This window comes from Scatophagus argus, chromosome 9 (assembly GCF_020382885.2).
Source record: "Scatophagus argus isolate fScaArg1 chromosome 9, fScaArg1.pri, whole genome shotgun sequence".
NCBI classification, from domain to species: Eukaryota; Metazoa; Chordata; class Actinopteri; family Scatophagidae; genus Scatophagus; species Scatophagus argus.
In genome coordinates, this window is record NC_058501.1 from 3,924,276 (window position 1) to 3,946,402 (window position 22,127).

Sequence of the window (22,127 nt, forward strand, 5' to 3'; positions counted from 1 at the left end):
AGTATGCCAAAAAAGATACCAGGCTGTCCTACTGCAACTGGTTGCATTTTACAGCATGCAAGTCAGCACGGTTTTCTGGCTGATCTGACCCACAGTCATCTGCTCAGTGCAATACGTCACATGGACTGAGCCGCTGAGGGAGCACAGACAGATGACAAAAGCCACAATGGCAGATGACAGCACATTTAAATCAGTACAAAATATTTTTTGTGACTCGTCTCTATAATTTATGAATTAATAGACAGACTAGAATTAACTGGGACAGATGTATGATCAAGATGGTCAAAATTTGAGGCACATGTTTTTAGTGGTGGGGAAACCAGCAGCAAAACATGCTGTTGCCCCTTTCTGCTCTGAGTCAACAGTGCTAATGACTGGGTCATCATGCTGCAGCACAGCACTTTATCTTAGACTGTTAACGCGCTCATTAACTCAGTGACGTAGTGTTTCCAGAAAACCATGACAGCTTATGTCCGCTGCGTCTGATTTCAAGTTAAGCAGCATTGCCTCAGTTGAGGCTCTCTACGTTAGTAAGTGAACATTTAGGCTCCGCTTCCTTATAAAATATGGAAGTGAAATATTTGATACTAGAAAGCAGTTTCCTCCTCCTCCTCCTCCTCTGTTCCTTGTCGGATGCTAAAAGCCTGGGGGGTGGGGGGTTTCAGACTCTGGAGCTGCATCATGTCTCATCTCTGAACAAACTGCAGCTGATGTATGCATGATTTCCTCTGCGTGGCCTTCACCAGTCTGCCAGCTCTCAAGATGTGTGTGAGTGTAGTCTGAAGAAAGTGAGTCAGGAGAAACCCTCAGTATCAGAATGGCTGTGCTCCTTGCAGCGTTTTTTTGCAGCAGGAAGTTCACAGAAAGGACAGGAGGCGGGGCCCCCGGGGGCCCACCCTCCCTCTGCACTTGTAAGTGAGGCTAAGTACTTTGAACGTTAGCTTTGTTTCACTCCTGTGAATGTTATGACAAGTTACCAGATGGGTTCTGTCTATAAATAAACCTGTTTTACTGCTGAAATATACAGAAACCTGTGTTTTATGCATTTCATTACTTTGCAGCTCTGAGTGAGTCATTTCCTAACTCAAGAGAAGATCTTTGCCAACTACTCTTTAACAGAAAACATCCACGGAGGAAATGGATTTTTAATGTGACCTGGATCTGACCTTCACAGTGTTGCTTTGAGGAAGGGAAAGATTCAGCAGATTTGTATGACGGGGGTTAAAACCTCATGTGATGTTCACCAGAGACTTCCTCCAACACAAAAAGGAATATTTTTGCAGAGCTATCTTTTCATATGTGGTCAACTTGTCCAACACTGTTGGCTGTGGCAGCTGCTGGATGACCAAGCAGCACCAAAGTAGTCCGCTCGTATTTTTCTGGTCCTCTGAGAGAAATGTCAGGACCCACTTTTTGTTTTGTCTTCACAGCAGCCACTGAACTCTTCAGATGACAGTTTGATTTGATTACAGATGCATCACATATAAGAACGTGTTTGCTTTAAAACAGTCCTACAATCTCTCTACAGGAGTTTTCCAAGTCATTTCAAGCAAATCACCTGTGATGATGTCACGAGAGTTATCTCAGTTTGGGCTGGTATCATTCAGGGAAACGGAAAATGCAGTGTTTTTGGAGCTAAGAGAGTCTCACAAAAGGCTGTAAACATTTATTCCTCGTCTTATCCAAAGTCAGCAGTTCAAGCTAATGAAACCCTCATGTGATGCAAAGCATTATATTGTCGATGCAAAGTACTTTTAAGAGTAGGACCTTGATACTGCTACTCCACTGCCCAATCACTACTGACTCTGGTTCTAAATGATGTCATCAGCACAAGATGGCAGTGCTAGCATTTGGAACATTTGGCTTCAGTTTTTACAGTGGGAGGAAGTGGAGACATCTTTATATATGCCAGTGGGAAGGCCTCTTTCTGTTCCAGCATGACTGTGTCCCAGTGCACAAAGCAAAGCTCCATAAAGACATGGCTGGATGAGTTTGAGAACTTGACTGGTCCACACAGAACCCTGACCTCAACCTCAAACACCTTTGGGATGAACTGGAACAGAGACTGTGAGCCAGACCTTTTGGTCCAACATCAGTGCCTGACCTCACTGATTTTTTTTTTCAAGCAACAAATTCTCACAGAAACACTTCAAAATCTTGTGGAAAGCCTTCAGAGAAGAGTGGAAGCTGATTTAGCTACAAAGCTGTCTGACTATTTAGAATGCAATGTCATTAAAGTAGCTGTTGGTCTAATGGTCAGGAGTCATCATGGTGATACTTTAGTCTATACAGTGTATATTGTTCTTAAAACATACAACACATTGATACAGCTACAAAACATATGCAGATATTATACTAGCTGTAGTGCTCAGTATGACACAGAACTCATTTGTAAAGGACATCAGGTTCACCTGCACTGAAAGTGCCTTCCCTTAATAGTGTGATTAACCCACTCAGCCTGTGTTTTACGTGTTGGTGCATCAGGCTGCAACCTGCATCACCAAGCAACCAGGTTAGGCACCATGCAGGCCAACTCAGATCAGCAATCTGAGTGGCACTCCAGGCTTACAAAGAGTCATCTGTATAAGACGGAGGGAAAAACAGAGGGAGAACACCAGAGTAATCACTTTTAAAGTTTATTCATTACGCTGCAGTTTGACTACAGCATAAGTACAAGCATAAAATCTTTGACTACAACAGCACTTAGAGCAACATTTTTTGATTTTTTTTTCTTCTTTTCTGTAAAAGTATTGCAATAACAGACCTTAGGCCTAAAACCTATTACATCACAATTGCTTAAATAAAAAGAGGCAAAAATACACAACAATTTTACCTCCGCGTTTGGATATATACATACTGTATAATTCTTGAATACAGTCATATATATATCTAAATTTCAGCACAGAGGGGGGAGGGGAACGAGAAGGATTCATTTTGTAAATAAAGCAAACTGATGTTACAAAACCCATGATGGAAGCAGTCCTATGGTAACTGTCAAGACAGAGAGAATACCAAACTGTTGAGACGTTATCATTGTTATTATTATCATCATTATTATTAAAATCTGGAACGATAAAAACAGCTACTTGTTGTCAGCAGTTGAGTACAGACTTCTGATAAGTGGAGAGAGGGAACGCGCTGCGGGGGCAGAAATCAAATAAAGATCAGTCTGAGCCCAAGTTAGTTTTTCAAGCTAGAGCAGGAAACAAAAAAAAAAAAAAAAAAAAAAAAAAAAAAAGAACGAAGAAAAGGTCTACTAAGAAGGAGAGCTGAGCGGCGCTCCAGCCAAAGTTACAATAGAGACTTTTCCAAATTAAAACTACACAACTGCCACTTATTTGGTGCTTTGAAGAGAAAATGGCGCATTGCTATGTACATTGTCTATAGATAAGAATGAACATGCTCTGCGGTTATTGTACAGTGTTATGAGTATTTTTTTTTTCAGTACATACTGTAAATAAATGACTTCAGATTAAACATGACTTCTGTTTCAATATACTGCTCCACATATAACATTGTAATGTAGAAAGTTAAAAAAAAAAAAAAAAAAAAAAAATAGTAAGTAATAAAGAGAAAAAAGTTAAATGACAGTTTCAACGGCATTTTTTTTCCCCACTCGTTTCCAAGCTGGTGCAACTTTCCAATCTTGACCAAAAAAGGGAATGAGAATTATTCCTTTTAATGTTTTACACTCTTCCCATTCAACATTAATGTGATCAAAATCCTCCTGTAATGGAGCTGAAATGCTTTAACCAGAGCCCAACATGCAGCCTGAGCTGCAGCAGCGCTGAATGTGCTCGAGTCGACAGATTTATACTTTGGCAGATATACAAAATTACAGTTAAAATGAATTAAAATAATCTACGAGTACAGACACATATACTTCCTTAACTGGAAGTGCTGACAGCTCTGGTGTGCAGCAGTCATGTGACGCGTCTCCCCAACTAGACAGCTTCGGCTTTTTGTTTACGGATTTACAAAGCGAGTTGAAATTCAACCGGGACTCGGCTGAAGTCGTGGCATCAACACCAACTGATGTGAATATGTTTTCTTAAAAAGATCTGTGTTATACAACTATACACTTGCTAGCCGATTGTGGTGAAAATAAAACCACCAGCCAGTACCCAAATGATGGCAAGCACTGTGAGAGCTTGTTTATAGATGATCCGATAAACAAGTGAATAATATTCTTTCTCAACATCTTCCGTAATCCAGAGGTTATCTCATCCTTATCATAACAGACTATTATTTATAGCAAAATATTATAAGTAGTAATTTGTATTTGTGTTGCAACCATATTCTAAGCATACTTTGCAAACCATGTTTTCTCATAAAAAAAAAAAAGACAAAGCACGTTTTTAACCGTAGGCATTTACAAATTTGATGCTGCCTTCTTAAAATTCTTATATTGTCTATACATTATATTACATTATTCACAACATTTTTTTGTGGTTTCTACCCATTGGGTAGGATATGTGCATAATATATTCAAGTTATATACAGCACCTTACAAACAAACATAAAGAAAGACAGACTACTGAAAAAAGCACCGTTGGAAGTGAGGCACAACGAAGGTGGGAGCTTTTTGAGTGCAAGTGGGTTCCTATGTCTGCTCCACACGCTGGTCAAATTACTGGTCAAAAAGGCTTTGCAGTCGCTTTGCCGGTACTGACCGCCCATGTCTGGCATGAGGGAAGCGAGCACGCCGGCGAGCGTGCTCACAAACCATGCCGGTGAACTGGACCTCAGATCTAAAAATGGTCAAGGTTGAGCTGCAGTTCAGAGGCAGCTGCTGTTCTGCTAGATCGCTGGTCCTGTGGCCATCACATGTACAGTTTGATGGGGACTTGAGTTAAAGGTGGTTTCTGTCTACGTCACTGCAGGATCAGATTCAGTCTGTAATCAAACAGGAGCTCAAAAGCTGAATGAGAAACCAAGATCAGAAAGCAAGTCACCGCTGTGACATCTGTTCACAAAAAGACAGAAATGATCTTTGCCTTGGCAAACGTTTCCTGTGAATTTCTGTTCCGTTCTGCCAGACAGGGGGGGGTCAAGTCTGACATGAAGCACCTGCAAGGACTCCAAGCAGCAGTTTGACTGAGGTGTGGTCTGCTCAAACATGAACATTAGGCACCTTATTTACTCACATAATAGTAACATGCAAACCTCCTTGTAGAAAACATAAAATTCATCTTTATATCCTCAATTTACAAGCTATGACTGCGCAGACAGAACAAGGCGAGAGAAAGAAAAAACAGAAAGAAGAAAAAGAGGAAAGAAAAGCAGGTTTGAAGCAGGTCTATACAGCCATAGGCAGAAGTGTTGGGACAACCTTTTCACAATGGACTCACCCCCCATGTCTCTGTGTAACAAAATGAAATTGTTTTTATACAAGCCAAATGTTGTCGCAACAATTGTGCTTTTGACTGCAGAGGGTCATATATCTCTCCTTCTAGTTTTGCATGAGTTGAGGGGACAGCATGGACAGAAGGACAGAGGAGGACTGGTGGGTGGGGGATCAGAAGCAGCAGTAGCAACAATAGTAGCAGTAGCAGTAGCAGCAGCAACAGCAGTAGCAGCAGCGATGTAGTAACACACACACACACACACACACACAAACTGTAGGGCCAGATGGACACACTGACCAGAAACACACAATCGGGACACATGCATACATTCAAACACACTGATGCCAACAGTGCCTTCCTTCAAACTGAATGCTGTGAAGTCAGATGTGAGCTCCAAGTACACAAGGAGGGGATCGCTCACTTGGTTCTTTCTCATCTGCAGGAACAGTTCCAGGTTCCTAGTGTAATGTTTAAACTGGAACTCAGCTCAGCATATGGTCGTTCTGTTGCATTGATATCACAGGATGTCTTCACATACTCATTAAGGCTGCATTAGGCAACTTCACACTTTGACTGCAACTAGTGCCAGCAGAGGATATCTGACTGTTGCAAAGTATAAAAGGAATTCAGTCCAGGGAAATCGTGGATTAAATAGCATCACCTGTGTCCCAGCTCCATAACATATACTAAACTACAGTGGCCAGCTGAGTATTTCTTAAGTTTGTTGCATTGGGAACATAACCCAAGGTCCACTTGCTACTTTCTTCCACTGTTTTCCACAACCTGCCTCAGCAGATGAAGTTGACAAAAAATATATAGAACACTATATAGCACACCATCCTTTCATCTCCTCAAAGAGAAGGTTTTAAAGAGTTGCAGTATCTTCTATTTTATTTTCTCAGATCTTCCTTGAGCGGTCTCACCACATTCTGCTATGTGGTTTAATAGTTGGCAGCATGGATGCACCACATACTCTAAATCTGCTGAGAATCAGTCTGAAGTATGAATCTGGGACACAATGTGTAAATGCAATGTATTACTTTTGTCCAGAAAGTTTACCACGTGCAACTTTAATGGAAGCAGTGCAGTTCACTGGTCGCGACTTCTGTGGGCTTCTGTACCGAGATAACGACCATCATGCACCTCCAGCTTTAATGAAAGCTTGCTCAGTGATTAATATGGACAGTGCCAAATAAGTAACATGTCTTTGAATCTCTAAACAGACAACTCTAATAAGTCACTCAGACATACAAACACACACACACACACAATGCTCCTGATGGAGCATTAAGTGCTTTTCTGTGTTGTTAAAAGGTCTAACCAACACACACACACACACACACACACACACACACACACACACACAGGGAGGAGAGGACTGCACTAGCACACTGCCAAACAAGGGCTCCACTCCAGTCTCCACTTTAAAGGGCTTGGCGGACTCTGCATCATTTGAACGCACTTTTTCTGCACACGGATGGAGGGAGGGATGATGGACAGCGTTTACCAGAGACACTGTAAGAAAGCTGGGATGAAGGATATCGTGGGGGGGGGGGGCACTGGCATTGAAAGCAAAACAAAATAGAGAGACAGAAAGCGCAAGAGCAGAGGAGAAGGCAACGATGAGCAGAGAAAAAGGCTCAATTTTCAAAAAGGTTTTCTTTTACAAAAAAGGACCCTCCCATAGCCCTTTGACTTTGACCACAGACAGTTTTCACTTAAAACCTGATCGCTGCGCTGGCGGATGCAGACAGGAATCTTCACTTTGTGTCATCTTGGGGTTGTTTTTTTTTGTTGTTGTTATTTTTTGTGGCTTTAGAGACGTGAAGACGGAGAGCTGAGCCTTCTTTTTTTTTGTTGTTTTTGTTTGTGTTATCACTGTCATGGCGGCGGGGTTCGTGTTCAGTGTGGCTGTTGGCAGAATGCACTGTGCATGTCGAAATGAGCGGTGAGAAGAAAGAGAGGAGAGGGGGTGGACGCAGGAAACAGGAAAGAGGAAATGTCAGGTGCTCAGAGGTCAGGACAGAGCTGAAAAGTGAAGAATCTGCTGTGATTGGGCTACTGGGTGGACTGTAAGATATGTTTTATTTGTTATAGCATTGCGTTATTCAAAGGTAATTTGATATCCAGAAATGTTAGCATGGTGCATCTTGCCAAAGAGGTGTCCTAGGAACTACTACTGGTTTGGGAAAGCCATCTCCAAATTTTGTAACAAATAAAAAAACACCCCAGACAAAGTAAGAAAGGTTTGGTCCACCCAGGAGCTGTTCACAAGGCAGATTTCTTCTCCACTAGGCTGAAGTGTACACAGACGTGAGCAAGGTTATTCTCTTACTAAGTCTCACTGTGCCTGTGGTGTGAGCAGACAGAGATGCTGCAGGCTGGGTACGAGTTTTTCTTGCGGTTTTCAAAAAAAGGAAGGGCACAAGCTTATAATACTTGTTTGTTTGTTTGTTTTTTTTTGTTTTTTTTTTTTGCTCCCAACTGTTTAAACAACTTTGGAGCCAAAGTTCAGTCAGTCAGTCCATTCATGAAAAGGACGAAAAAAGAAAAACAAACACATCATCATCATCAATATCATCACATAGCATAATTTCCCTCTACTCTTTAACAACAAAAAGATAGTGCAACTTTTAGATAACTTTTCTTTTTTGTGTTTTGAATGTTAAAACAAGTCACCCCCCCACCCCACCCCACCCCCCGCTTTGCTTCCTCGTGAACCTTGGCACTAAGATTTGGGTTTGTGAGTCTCTTGTTTAGTTGTGTTCTCTGCAAGTCCTTGATTCTCAGTTCTCGCTTTGTGCACAGATCCCGGTCCGAAAAAAAGGAAACAAAAGAAAACAAAAACAAAAACAAAAAAAAAAAGGAAAACATCATCCTCAGTTCCCAGGGACAGAGCTGTCACCCGAGGGGACAAAAAAAAGTAAATTGTTTCAATCTGTGCTAGCAGTATGTTTCTTTCTCATGTAGAGGAAAATAAAAACTCAGCGCAGTGCATACATCCTGCCCCAGCAGTGCTAGCTGTTTGAACTTCTACCACTGGAAAGAAACTGAAATGAATTCAACTCTTGGTTCCTCTCTTTCCTTGTTTTGTTGTAGCTAAATTTGATATTTATTTGTGCATGGGAGTGTGGAGAGAAGACATGAGAGAGAGAGAGAGAGAGAAAGAGAAAGAGAGAGAGAGAGAGAGAGAGAGACCACTGCTCGCAGGTGGTCAGGGTGAAGAGGAGAGACAGTTTTCAGTCTGGGGTGGGTGGCCCCACCTGCCCCCCTACCCTTTTCTTCACACCAGGTCCTCTGGTTGGCCGTCCTTGGCCTTGGCAGGTACTATTGTGCTTTCTGATTGGCTCTGCTGCTGGATCGTCCTGCTCCCCGGCCCCCCCACCCTCTGGTTATTGCTGTGCTGGTGTAGAAAGAACGCTGAGCCGGGGTAGTGACCCATCACCTCGCTGTACGCTGGCGGGGGGCCCTCCATGCGCCCGTGGCTGCTGGAGTTGGCCGCACTGATGCCCGAGTTACTGCTGGGCGGCCTTGGTCCGCCTCCTCCCATTCCTCCCCCTCCTCCCCCCACCCCTCCAAGGCTCCCACCTCCTCCCATGTCGATCAAGTCACTATCATAGATGGTCCGGTTGGGCGGTGCCCTCACAGACTCGCGGTTGAGCTCCATCTGCTGCTCGGGGTCGCGGAGCTGCAGGGTGCAAGGCCCCTGGTACGGCGGGGGCTCCTCACCGTCCGACAGCGAGATGGTGGGCGGCAGGTCGATCTGATGCTGCAGGTAGGGGTAGGTGGGCTGGAAACGGCTGAAGCGGTCGCGCTGCATGAAGGAGGGAGTGGTGAATCGATCCCGGGCCTGGGGAGCGTATAATACCTGACAGAAAGACAGAGGGAGGGAGGGAGGGAGGGAGAAAAAGACAGAGAGAGAGAGAGAGAGAGAGAGAGAGAGAGAGAGAGAGAGAAGAAAGCAGGGGAGTACAAGAGAAAACAAAGAAATGGGGGAAGAAGAGAGGATGGAAGGAGGCAACAGAAGGTAGAAAATAAGGAAAGGAGGGACAGAGGAGGAGAAGAGATAGACACGTCAGCACAATTATGACAGTTAACTGACATCAACAGGCAACACTGTTAACGTCAATATCACATCACGTTATCACGCATTAATAGTTTCTGATATATAGCAGAATACAGCAAAGGTATAAATGAAGAGCTCTCCAAAACATGATAAAACTTTTAAAAACTTGAGTTCGTCACGCCATTTTGCTGAACTGAACCTATTCACTGCTCCATCAACGTTTCATGCCAAATTGCTATATTTCCTTGTTTAAAATGCACTGTAAGATGCAGTTGCTTTCCAAACTACGATGAGCGCTGAACCTATTTTTAGCCTAAATGCGATTTGTCCTGTCCTGTTCTCTCCATGTTGACCAGGACTTGGCCATGCTTCATCTCCTGGACATAACGCAAGTGAAAAGGCAGCGTCCGAAAGTCCAGGATGTAAATAAACAAAAAGACCGGAACGTATCAGTCAAGTATAGTCTCTTGTGCCACAGTCGCACAGAGAAGGTGCCCGTTTGCAAGGCCACCTTCATATAAGTGTTTGTTGAGTACAGTTTTCGTGTCAGAATTGGCTAGTTCAATACCATTTTGTAGGTTTCTCCCTTGCGACAACAAGCATGCTAACGTGACATGGAAAGTACTGATAATAATACTAGCCTACTAATGTCATTGCTATAGAGCAGGGGTAGGGAAGCTAAGTGTGTGTGTGTGTGTGTGTGTGTGTGTGCGACTCCTAATGACTAATGTTTTTAATGGTTAATAAAAACCGTGGGACGTCTGTAAAGACAAGAGAGGGAGAGAATGAAAAGTGAAAGGTATGTCGTCCCTTCTGGAGAGAGACAGGCTGTAGGCAGTGTTTCCCTTGTTGTAGCAGCAAAAATGGATGGATTTATAGCATTGTGAAAAAAGAAAATAAACTTTGAATTTATAATCAACAATATTGTTGTCTGATCTAACAATCATTGTTCAACATGTTCAGACTGAGCCAACAAACCATTTTAACAGGATAAACCGAATATTAACAAAATGCGTGGGTCTAGGTAATGTCATTTTCCTGAAAACTATTAAAACGGATTTATAGCGTTTTGGAAAAGAGCTCTTCATATGACACATCAACATGATGTTCAGCGCAGTGAGTGGTCTCATACTGCAATTTATTACATCAGAATAAAAAAAACAAAAACTTCAGCTATCTGTTGATGAATCATTGTGACCAAACAGAATCATACTATGCTGACACCGACGATGAATCAGATACAACAGTGAGTTGCTCAGCCCAACAATATCATTCACCTGAATTCAAACTTGTCTGCAAACAGTCAACACTATCCTGCCTTGTATTGCAGCTGACCCGTACCGATCCTGTACGCGATATTTTATGGAACAGGTCACATGCTGATCTCTGGGCAAAATTACGTTTTACTGGCTCTTACGTCAAACACTTGGACACTTTGTGTTATAATAACTTGAGACATTACGTCCAGTGAGAACAAAGAGCTGTAAATTATTCATTTGTGCAGTTGAGCGTGGTTACAGCAATGGTTTCTCAAGTTTCTCTCAATACATCCAAGCTGCTGACCCCCTAAGCTATCTCAAACCGCTAATAACTTAACAGCTCAGAGAATACATTTCTCTGAAGGTATAACTGAGTTCAGTGTAAACACTGAATGAGGAGCCTATATATATATATATATATATATATATATATATATACACCAGATGGACTCCTTTCACACGGAAAGTGGATAACCTTCCTGTTTATTTCTGGTGTATCATGTTCAATGTCACAAACATACCAGAAAACGGGGAAAGCAGAAAGTAGAAAGCGGCAGAAAAAAAACCTTGTGTTCATCAACAACAATCTGAATTAAATACATTGTTTTTATTTTCCCCCAGAGATGATGATAAAAGTTAGGGAGACATCTTACTTCATTTTCATCTCTGATGGGAGTACAGGTCAGGTACTGACATGTTGGACAGTGGCAACGTTACAGTGTTTTATTTTATCTCTTACTTCAGTCTGAAGTAAGCTTTGAGTGCAGTGTTTGAACGCTGCTTGAATGAAGGTGGCTGGAAAAGTATTCACGCACCGACGTCCTTATCTTCAATGTGTGTCATAGCATCACACCCGAAAAGGGGTGTAAATTAGTGTGTCCACATGGGTATCACGTTTCCATCACAGCCTATTGGAGCTGACAAATGCCTGTGACTACTGCACAGTCATTTGACCCAGGAATGAATCCTGGTTGTTTCACACTGAAGACAAAAGCCAGATGTAGTGTTAGTGGGGGTCTTTTTTGTCCAGCGTGAAAGGGGTATTGGTTATTGAAGACATAACCGAGTAATTACAGTAAAGCAGAGAAAAGATCCGCAGTGCCTTTTACAACGTTCAACACATCGCTTCATCCTCCAGCTTTTGTTTGAGATCTTCACCTCAATTAGCTCCTCAGACTGCAACTGCATGATCCATTTCTTCATTTCTCACATTTCTGTCCAATTCCACACATGTCGACTGTGGCGAGTCATTATCAGAGGGAACCCATTTCAATTAGTGACTGTGGCTCTAATAGTCAACCCCCACTGACAAGGCAGTCTGGATGGAGAGAACAACAGATTGGAAAAAAAAACCTGGCGGGGGGGGGGGGGGGGGGGGGGATAGAGGATCAGGGCAATTGAAATGGAGAAAGGGTGAGATAGATAGATAGATAGAGAGGGAGAGAGAAAGAGAGAGCGAGAGAAAGAGTAGAATGGAAAGGATTAACAAGAAAGGCTACTGAGATAAGGAGAGAGTACAGAAAGGAGAGAGGAAAAAAGAGCCACAAAGATAAAGAGAGGAAAGAGAGCTAGAAAAATAAAGACAGAGAGAAACTGAAGAGAGAGAAAAAAGGAGAAGCGTAGAGTCAGACAGACAGACAGACAGACAGAAGGAGGGGGAGAGAAAGGTGTATGGCTGATAGAGGGAGCAGAGCGCAGCAGAGCAGGGCAGCTCTCAGACGGCTGTCTAGACAGTGTCAGGGGAGGTGTTGCTGATTAATGACGCACCAAAAACCATCCACCCCCCTGCCACACACACACACTCAGCCCCCTTCCCTGCATCTCTCAGCCACCCACACACATTGGCTGCGTCTCCCTCTGTGTTTGTCTCTCCATGGCCCCCCAGCCAGGTCTCTCTGGGTGCTTTAACGTTGTCACTGTTTTTTCCTCCCTTCATCCTCATGCACTCCCCCTTCCATCTTCTCCCCCTTTACTTCTGTTCACACATAAAGCTTTTAGCTGGCAGGTAACTCCAAATGAAAGCAAATTTGGTGAATTTGTTTTGGCTGCGTTTTGCCAACACAAAGAGTCACATTTGCCTTTGATTGCAGAAGTGCACACAGACTGACCAGCTGAATTTCTCACTCAGGCTTGAAATAGTACTGTATGTAAGTTAACAATACAATCACGTGATGGGTTGTGTTTTCGAACATTCTCTGAACTCTGTGTTTCTAGTTTTCCCAGAGCATCTCCTCCCAACGGGACTTGTAAGCTCCACCATCTGGCATGGACGCCATTAAGCAAACAGATCACCAGTCACAGTGAGTATATTGGCATTTGTTTGCGGTTCTGTATTCACAAGTCTTTGAGAACATGCCAAATTTGATTTTGTTTGGAGTATAGTGCCAGCCGTGCCGGGCACGAATTACAAGCTTCAATTCCTGAATGATCAAATATTTACAAGCGACCAAAATGCAAATGTCAGGACCTCTGTGCCGTGACAGCATTGCTGCTCCTCACAGAAGACTGATACAAGGTAGAGGACTAGGAAAATAAGTCAACTAAGAAACAAAGAAGAGCTGAGAAGAGACACATTACATTTGTAACACAGCCACTAAAGCAAGTAGATTAGACTGAAGAGATCAATGAGCGGGCTCTGGTCTTCTTTCTCTCACTTTAATTCATTTTAGTTGCCATCTTTATAGCCTATACTTTATCTCTACACTGCCTCTCTGAATGCCAGACTCTGTTAAATGGTCTACTTGTAGCAAGTTATCATCTATAAGTCATTCCCACATACTGTGTGATTTTTTTTAATGATTTTTCCACACAGTAACAAGGCCATAGAAACTGAGCTGGATTCTGCTGGTTAGCTGTACTGCACCAAAAAAGTTTGTTTTACAACACCAAACAGGATGAGGGAGTTCCAGTTTCCACCACCACAAATGGCCCTGAGGATTTCTTGTAGTTTCCACATGTTAAACCTTTTTAATGAAGCCAAAGAGGTAATGGATCAGATAAATATGAAGAGAAATCCATGAAGTCATGGTAACAGCAGGAGTTGTGAGAACACAACTGTGTTAGCACACGACGGAGACCACCAAAGGTCCTAACTACTATCATTTGTGTCTCGTAACTATTACAATAGTGAAAGATGTTACATATGGCATCTTTTAAAGTCAAGCTTTACGTGGGAGTCATGTGGGGATGGCAGCTTGAGTAAGAGCCTCTGATAAGCATTGTAGAACCGCTTTTGTGGTTAGCAACAGTCAGACAAAGGACTTTGTAGGCAGAAACACTCAAACATGCAGCGACTCAAAGTGCTGTGTCGAGATGGTGAGAGCAACAAGTCACAACATTATTGGTCAACATAAATGCAAAATTTTATTTATTTCTTTATTGGGAAATAAATATTTTTTTTTTTTTTGCAGCAGTTGATTTAACCAAAAGCCAAGCTGCAGATTCAGCTGAACGAAAGTTATCTTTGCTAGTTTCATAGATATGTGAAGTGGAGATAAGAGGGGAGTGGCTAAACAACGCCAAAAACAAAAGATGAAGGCATCCCTGGAGACTAAGCACGTAGCTACTAATGCTGATGACGACCTATGCAAAAAGATTTAAGATATGGGCAAACGTCATAGGCACAATAATAATTTCCAGAAGCCCTACTCAACACCTGATAACACTTCTTCTCATCACCTTTTGGATATGGTTCATGCATGCAGCTCAAGCGATCTGAATATATATTTTTTAGCAGTTAAGGGCCCTCTGGAGTCAGCATGAAGCGCAGCTATAGCCCTGCTCTGTCTGCCTCCTCTCAGCGAGCAAGACTTGGTTGGCAGCGTGGAGATGGTCTTACCTCCGAGGCGCCTTGTCGAGAGCCGCTGTCTGAAGGCCACAGACACCCATCCTACACATCGAGAGAGAGAACGAAAACAAGAAAGCACAAGGTTAAGACTTTAAAGTGTGTCTCTGAGAATGTCAAACACCAAGCTTAAGTGTGAATTTCACACATTCATGTTACCAGCAAATACAGTAAGTTATCCTTTGTTTACTTTTAAATGTTGACAGAGTGATCATTTGATCTTTTTGAACATTTAACGTGTATTTGACAATGTGTTAAACTCACGGCAGATTTCCTGCTACTGATGAAGATTTAGAAAACAACAATAGTTACTTGCTTTGTTGTTTGTTTTCTCTGTGATCGTTTCTGAAGTGAGACCATTAAACTGCTGATAAAAAAAATCTTTCTTCCTTAACCCACAAAAAAAAAGAAAAGGATGAAGGGGGAAGGAAAAAAAAATATCCAAAAAGTAACAACTTAACAAGGACACAAAAGATGAAACAACAATGCTGAGAAACGCCTTCAAACTCAAAAATCCTGCCCTGTTTTGGAGCGAGGACAACAAAAGCCAGACGGCTCCAGTCCAGCTACAACAAAGAAACACAACTATCAAATAACTGCAGTTTCTCTTCATCTACATTTGACTTGAGGATCTTTCCTTAAGATGGCACAGTCAACAATATTTAGTGAGAAAAAAGAAACATGAAAAGGAGGACAAGTATGCATAAATCCTGCTTGTTTATGTGTCTGTTAGGGCCAAAGGCCAGTGGCTACTCTTTCAAATTGCACTTTCCGCTAAGAGGCTTTGTTGGCTTGTAGCTTTCTGATGCTGCATTTATGGCATTTTCTGCTATGTGTCTGCTTCTGTTTGCATAATGTTTGTTTTGATTGGACGGCATGGGGCAAAGAGAGAGAGAGAGAGTAGAGATGAAAAAGATGCAATGAGAGGTTATTAGCTGAATTTAAATAATCTGTAATGGGACAACTGAGTATACAAAAGCTTTTATCTGTTTTTCAGATAATGGTCTAGAAGCTGGATGTATCTATGGTCCAATAATTTTGCATTGTGAATCATATTCTGCATCTGATCCTATGTCAGTGGATGCAGTCTTGCAATATATGCATGTTTGTACACGTGTGTGTGTGTGTGTGTGTGTGTGTGTTTGTCCCGCAGTGTCGACATGTCAGTATGGGGGCAGAGCCGCTGCTGTCTAGACGGCGCTGTAGTGAATTAAACATCAAGGCCTGACAGAGTCTGGCTCTGAAGAAACCAATTCAGCAAGTTCACCTAACAGACTGGAGCAAAGCTGTTACCTCAGTCAAACTGGGACAGAGACTCCGATTGGGATAAAAGGATTCATTTAGCTCAGCGCAGCTTTACTGGGAACAAACTGGTAAGCTATGTTTGTCCTGCTTCAGAAATAAAGAAATGTACTGTCACACTGAGTACATCGGGACATTCAGTGAGAACAGATGAACAGACAGACACGCAATTTTTCACCCACTATCAGCTTAGATCAAAATGTTATTGGCACGGTTGCTGAAAGAACAGCGCTGCCAGAGCAACTAAACACAACCCAATACAAACAGTGTCTTTTTGTCTCTCATCCACACACACACACACACACAGCGTTACTGACCTGCTGCAGGGTATGGTCGTGTCTTCGGGCCTGGCTCTGCCTCGTTATGAAGGACCAGGTGGAGAGCTTGTAGTGGTTGAGCAGGCAGATGATCACCACCACCATCACCGTCATCACCACAATGATGATGATGATCTGAACAAACTCCAGCTCAGCTGCACAAACGCACAAAAGGAGAGGGGGGGGGACTGGTGTCAAACAAGAGACATACGTGCAAAATAACCCAAAACTGTACATTTCAAACAACATTATGAAGTTCATTTGCAACCTTTTGTGACATCTGCACAGAAAGCTGCTCATTCTAAAATTTGGTGTACCAGATAATAATCAAAAGAAAAATGCTCTGAAAAAAAATCAAAACGTGAATATGTATACATCCGCCATAACTGGGCATCTGAGCTGAGGAAGATCATGTGACGTGATGAAAAGCTACAGAACAGCGACTGAATGGATCTTTGGGCTGAAACTTCCAAAGTTTTAAGGGATTCAACGACTCTCATTGGCTGCTGTAACTCAAGTTAACCAGCAGGGGGCAGCACAGGTCAAACTCCAAGTCACACAGTGAGTATACAGTATGTATGCTTTATATGTATGTATGAGTGTCTGCCCGAGGATTCGCTTCACAAAAGCTTCAAATCGCAGAAAAGATGAGTGCTGGGACTGCAGTGTTTCTCCCAGCCTGCAGTGAAGACGTCGAATAACTGCAGTGTTTCTGTCCTCAACTAACAACAGTCACCCACACACACACACACACAAGCATCAGAACTGATCTGGGATGACCTCCCAGATCGGAGCACCACTGGGAGACACAACGATCGCTGCTTCATAGTCACGTCTGCCTTTTGTCTTTTGTTCATTGTTTCCTCCTTTTCTTGTCTCTCCTCCCACTCTGTCACTTTGAACCTTTCCTGTATCACCACTTGCCCACCCATCTCTCTCTATCCATCTTTCCTCTAACTGAATTCCTCCATCCTCCTCTTTTCTCCCACAAGTCTCTTGTTGTATTCTCCCGACTCTTCTGGCCATTGCCAATCCCTCTACTAGCATTCCTCTCTCACCCACCACCACTCTTTCTTTGTGTTTCATATTCTTCATCATCTCCCATTTTCAGTTTCTCTTCTCTTGTTCTATCCCTCCTTCCTCTCCACTCCCTCTCTGCAGTCTGAGGCTCTTTTGTTGTGTGTTGTTGGTTTGTTCTGAGCAGAAGTCTTGACCTTGTCTGGTCTTGGCACACAGTCTGACCTCTGACTCATACTCTTACTCACGGCTGGACACTCACTCACTTTATATGTGTGTGTTTACACAGTTTGTGTCCTGTCTGTATGTGTGAGTGTGTGTGTGTGTGTGTGCATGCACATGTAGCTCTGTAAGAACAATGACACAATGTACACTCAGCTATTTGAGCTACAATGCCTTGATTCTGGTGGACACTTTCTCCACAAAGTTCTGTACAATTTTTGCACTGTATTCCCACACAACACAAGAAAACAGCACAGAAAATCCCAATAAAAGACGGTCAGAGGTAAAGCTTTGATTGCTAGTATTGATAATAATTGGAACTAATTCAGTCACAAAACCAGCCAAGTCCAGTAAAACCCTACCTATCCCAGTCTTCTCAGTCTTAATAATCCGGCTTATTTGTCTGCATTAGGGTGGGTTAGTGTCGAGCCTGAGCTGAAACGAAAACCCACCCAAACCTGCCTATGCCCCACCACAGCAGCCACAGGGGACGGGTGGGGTAAGACTGAGAGGAAAAAGGCCAACTAGCACAAACCACATGGAAGGAGAGAGGAAAAAAAGGAAGAAAGAAAAAACCTGTAAAGAACGAAACCCAAGCCAGTAAAACCAACCGACATTAACCACCCATCACAGCAATTTAACGTTCAATTCAGTCTTAATCATCTATGCTGGAAGTGATGGCCAATCCTTTCCCAATCCCCAATCATTTCTCACACATTTGAAACAGAGTTTTTAAGCTATTTGTCACAATATGAGTCACCTAAATGTGGAACAGGTAGGACTGAGGAAACAAAGATGAAGAACCAAAACTGCACTGAATGACCCTTCGGTAACGTCATCAACCGCACATAAAAGGGAAGAAGTGGAGTGCTCTGGAAAAAAAAAAAAGCTTGTAGAGCCAAATTCTCCTAACAAGCCATGAGGGAGAGGGGCTGAGGTAAAGTTACACTCGAGGAACCAACATAACCCTTTCCACCTGGTCTCTTCAGGTCTATTGAACCCCTACGTTTAACACAAGCACTGCTTTCTCATGAATCTCTTTGTCTGAAGTTACTGATGTTTCTGAGCAGTTCAACCAATAAAAGGGCAACTCTGACATCAGATTGCTTAATTTTAAGATTCCTGACAGGGTTAAACTAAAGACGACTCTGAGCCTACAACAGTGAGGCTGTACACGGACAGCACTCTAACATGCCCGTGGTGACAATGCTAAGATGCTGATATTTACCAGGTATAATGTTTGGCATCAGTCTTCCTCTTAGTTTAGCATTTTAGACCGCCTTTAGACATTTGTCAGCTAGCCACCTCATGGTGGCACTAGAGGACACGTCACCAGAGTCAGTTGGATTCCTCATCTTAGGACCATGAATGTTGATACAAAATTATGTACAAATTCATCTGGTACAGTTGACATTAGGGACACATGATACACTGTATTTTGGGATTATAATTTATTATACAATAATTTTGTTCTGCTGGCAGAGCTAAATAAACAAGGGATCACCGACTGTCATTAGGATTCATCCTCTAGGGACCATGTATGTTCTCCTGGAAATCCATCCAACAGGGAGTCAATAGTAGATGGGATATTTCAGTCTGACTGACAGACTGACATTACCATCAAAACAGCCTTGCTCATATCATAGCTAAAAAGCAATGATTTCAGAATGATCCAAAAAACAATTTTCTTTCTTTTTTTACCTCAATAATCATAAATTGACCACTGAGATTTGTTTTGCACCTCTCTGGGACTGCTGTCCTCTTTGAAAAGAGAAAAGGCATTGGAAAGATGTTATGTTGTGAGGCTGACTGTCTCATTTGGGAGCTTGAGCCACTACCAGCCTGGGCCTGTGCGCTCACCGCAGCAGCCACAGGGAGGGGGGACTGAGAGAGGGTTTCATTCAGAGAACAGCCTTCTGGGAAACCAAGTCGACCAGGCCCGTCTGTAAGCCAGCCAGATAAATATCACATACTCTGGCTTCTGCTGTTGTAAAAGCCACACAAACTAGACGCCCGACTCAAAGCTGTACGGGCGGGGATGTTTTTACAGTTCAAGCAAAATAAAAGTGAAGCGGCTGCAGTTAATGGCTTCTCTTCTGAACGTCAGGGAGGAAGGAAGCCAGGGGAGGAGCAGAGAAGGGAGGAAGGAAATGTGGGGAGGAGGACAGATTGAATAAGAGTGCAAAGACGCAGGGAAGAGGGGAGGCCTGTCCTGGCTGAACCACAGTATCCACCCAGTTCAGAGGCTCTGGAACACAGTGTACAGAACTGACTCTTGCACAGGCCAGAGATCATTGTGTGCAGGCAGTCTGCATTAACAGCACCAGTCTGATGTTATTACAACAGTAATCCACTTGTCAAAACAATATCAGCTCGGCGTCTGCAGCACCCTTACTCCTCCAGCAGGCTGAATAATCTGCATTGCAAGCCAGCGGTCAAATCACTTTTTTTCTGCAGTGGTGAGGAGAGAGGACACTGAGTTTATTTCAACCACGCAAAGTGACCATTACACTCTAACTCTTTTAAACACCCGTACAGACATTAGTGGTTTCAGAAAAGTCGAGACGCTGTGTACAACATATAAAACAGACGGTTACAGACTTCTAATCCTCTTTGACACATGTACAACTGAAAATAGTAAAAAGACAATAGGTTGCGTTTGTAACTCACCAGCTTCAATGATTTTTTTCAATATATGCTTATTTTAAGTTTGAATGCGGGAACAGGCTTCAAACCAGCTGGGGAGGACCACAAAAGACTTGGAAAGTTGTGTACTGCTCAAAAAAACACCAGTTTGGAACCTTCCACAGGTAAACAGGTTCGCTGGTAACAGGTGAGAGTTTGATGACGTTCACAAGCAAGGATGGGGTGAGGTTCATCACTTTGTCAGACACATGATTGGATGAAGGATGTCACCGCATTGGCTCAGGAACACTTTGTAAAATTGTAAACAGTTTGGTTTCAAATGATTGCATTCTGTTTCCATGTTCTGCGTTTTACACAGCAGACCAGCTGTCTTGGGAGTCAGGCCTGTACAACAATGTTATGTATGTTCACAGATTTGGTTACAGCAGTGTTGCAGGATACTTTTTATTTCGCTGCACGGGTAAAAACTGCTTTGGGCAGCATTTGATAGCTTGGGCTACTTGAAATTTGACTTGATACCATAGTTTCAGGACCAGCACCGAAATGCCACCTCTATACCTTACTTTGAGGGATATAGAGTTAATATTAAGTGTTAAGGTGACTTCACTACCTGCCAGTTTGATACAGACAGAACAGTCCTAGCAGCATAAGCTTCTCCTGATGACCATTCGAAAAGCAAAACACCAAAAGAGAGAGCAAACAGCATGAAGAGCAAGAGTGCATACACAGTGACCCCACGATGGCCCTTTGACCTTTGTATCTGTGTGTGTGTGTGTGTGTGTGGGAGAGAGAGAGAGGCCAATGGGAGGTCAGACAGTTCAGCTGACCTGCCAGTGAAAAGAAGCTGTCAGACACACAGCAAACAGTCAACAGCAGCTGCGGACAGGTCAAATACATGAGATTTTAAATCATTCTGAGAACGATTATTAATTACAGAAATCTTAAAAAGGTCATTTCACCCAAATAACAGGACAACACATTTTCTAACTTGTTCCTAATGATATCTAGTCAGGTAGCTTTGTTTTTAAATTGTCCAGGTGTGGGAACATCTCCCTCTGGTACTTCCCTGCAGATGGTTTTCATTGGACTTGTGTAGTCACAACACAGTCCTTGGTCCATTACAACATGCAATATGATAGTTTTTATTTGTGAGAACTACAGGTTAAATATTCATCTCAAACAGGTACAGGACAATCAGCATCTGTCTACTATTCCCTGCTAACTTAGCAACAGCCTGTTTCAGTGCACAGTTCGCTATTACTTGGACTCACACTGCACATCCACTGCAAATTCAGTCCTACTGGCAACAATGAACAGCTAATGCTAGGAGAGACTCACTTCTGTGACTAATGAGGCTGTACAGGCTTACCCTGTTTGGCCTTGAAATGAAAATCAGGCTAATGGCTATCTATAGAGACTGCACACACTCAGTTGAGGCCTCTAAGATTGTTATTGCTCAATAAACATACGATTTGAGCTGAGATGACCTTAGACATTTCCATGGTTTAGTTTGCACCAGCAATCTTTTGTCCAAAACTACGATGTTTCATGATTCAGGGCTGAAAGTGGACGTACATACTGACAGTATGAGTATGCAGCGAACGGCTCGCTAGCTGCTTGATAATTCAGAGTAGGAGAGCTACTCCCACCAGCAAAGGAAATGCCTTTTCTCTCAGACTAGAGAGAGAGACTGAGCTTCAGCTGTTATGAATACTATCTTGCAGCCCCAGAGCAAAAGCAGCAGTTTATAAAACTGCTGCAACAAGCGACCCGTCAGTAAAAACAGCCTGCCTGGGCGCTGACGGAAAGTCTCCATCACAAATGACCAAGATTTGCATGTTCCCCTAAAAACTAACAGCTTGGTAAAACATGGAGGCAGCAAAGCAAGATGTTTTTTTGTTTTAACCTTACCAAGCTGAACTCAACAAACCCTCCAGCTGGCTTATTTCCTCTATAGTTATTTCCTGTTTCCTGCTGCACTCCAGAACTAAATCTCATTCATGAAAAAAAATGACCAATCTCAATCACACCTGGCAATCAAAACTGCACTTTACTGTGAAATGCAGCACTTCCTCCATGACTGATAGAGGAGTGCTGAGTAATTAT

The 22,127-nt window shown here is 42.8% G+C and overlaps 1 protein-coding gene across 4 annotated transcripts in view; it reads right to left on the minus strand.

Annotated features, from left to right (window-relative positions):
* Window positions 1–2,623: 2,623 nt before the first annotated feature.
* LOC124064934 (low-density lipoprotein receptor class A domain-containing protein 4-like) overlaps window positions 2,624–22,127 on the minus strand; it is a 176,825-nt gene continuing 157,321 nt past the window's right edge. For all 4 annotated transcript variants that reach the window (XM_046399844.1, XM_046399843.1, XM_046399845.1 and 1 more), the window contains 3 exons: window positions 16,137–16,291; window positions 14,512–14,562; window positions 2,624–9,216 (listed from right to left, as the gene is read on the minus strand). In XM_046399844.1, coding sequence (XP_046255800.1) covers window positions 8,632–9,216; window positions 14,512–14,562; window positions 16,137–16,291 — 791 coding nt within the window. In that variant the 3' untranslated portion in view covers window positions 2,624–8,631. The remainder of the gene's footprint in view (window positions 9,217–14,511; window positions 14,563–16,136; window positions 16,292–22,127) is intronic.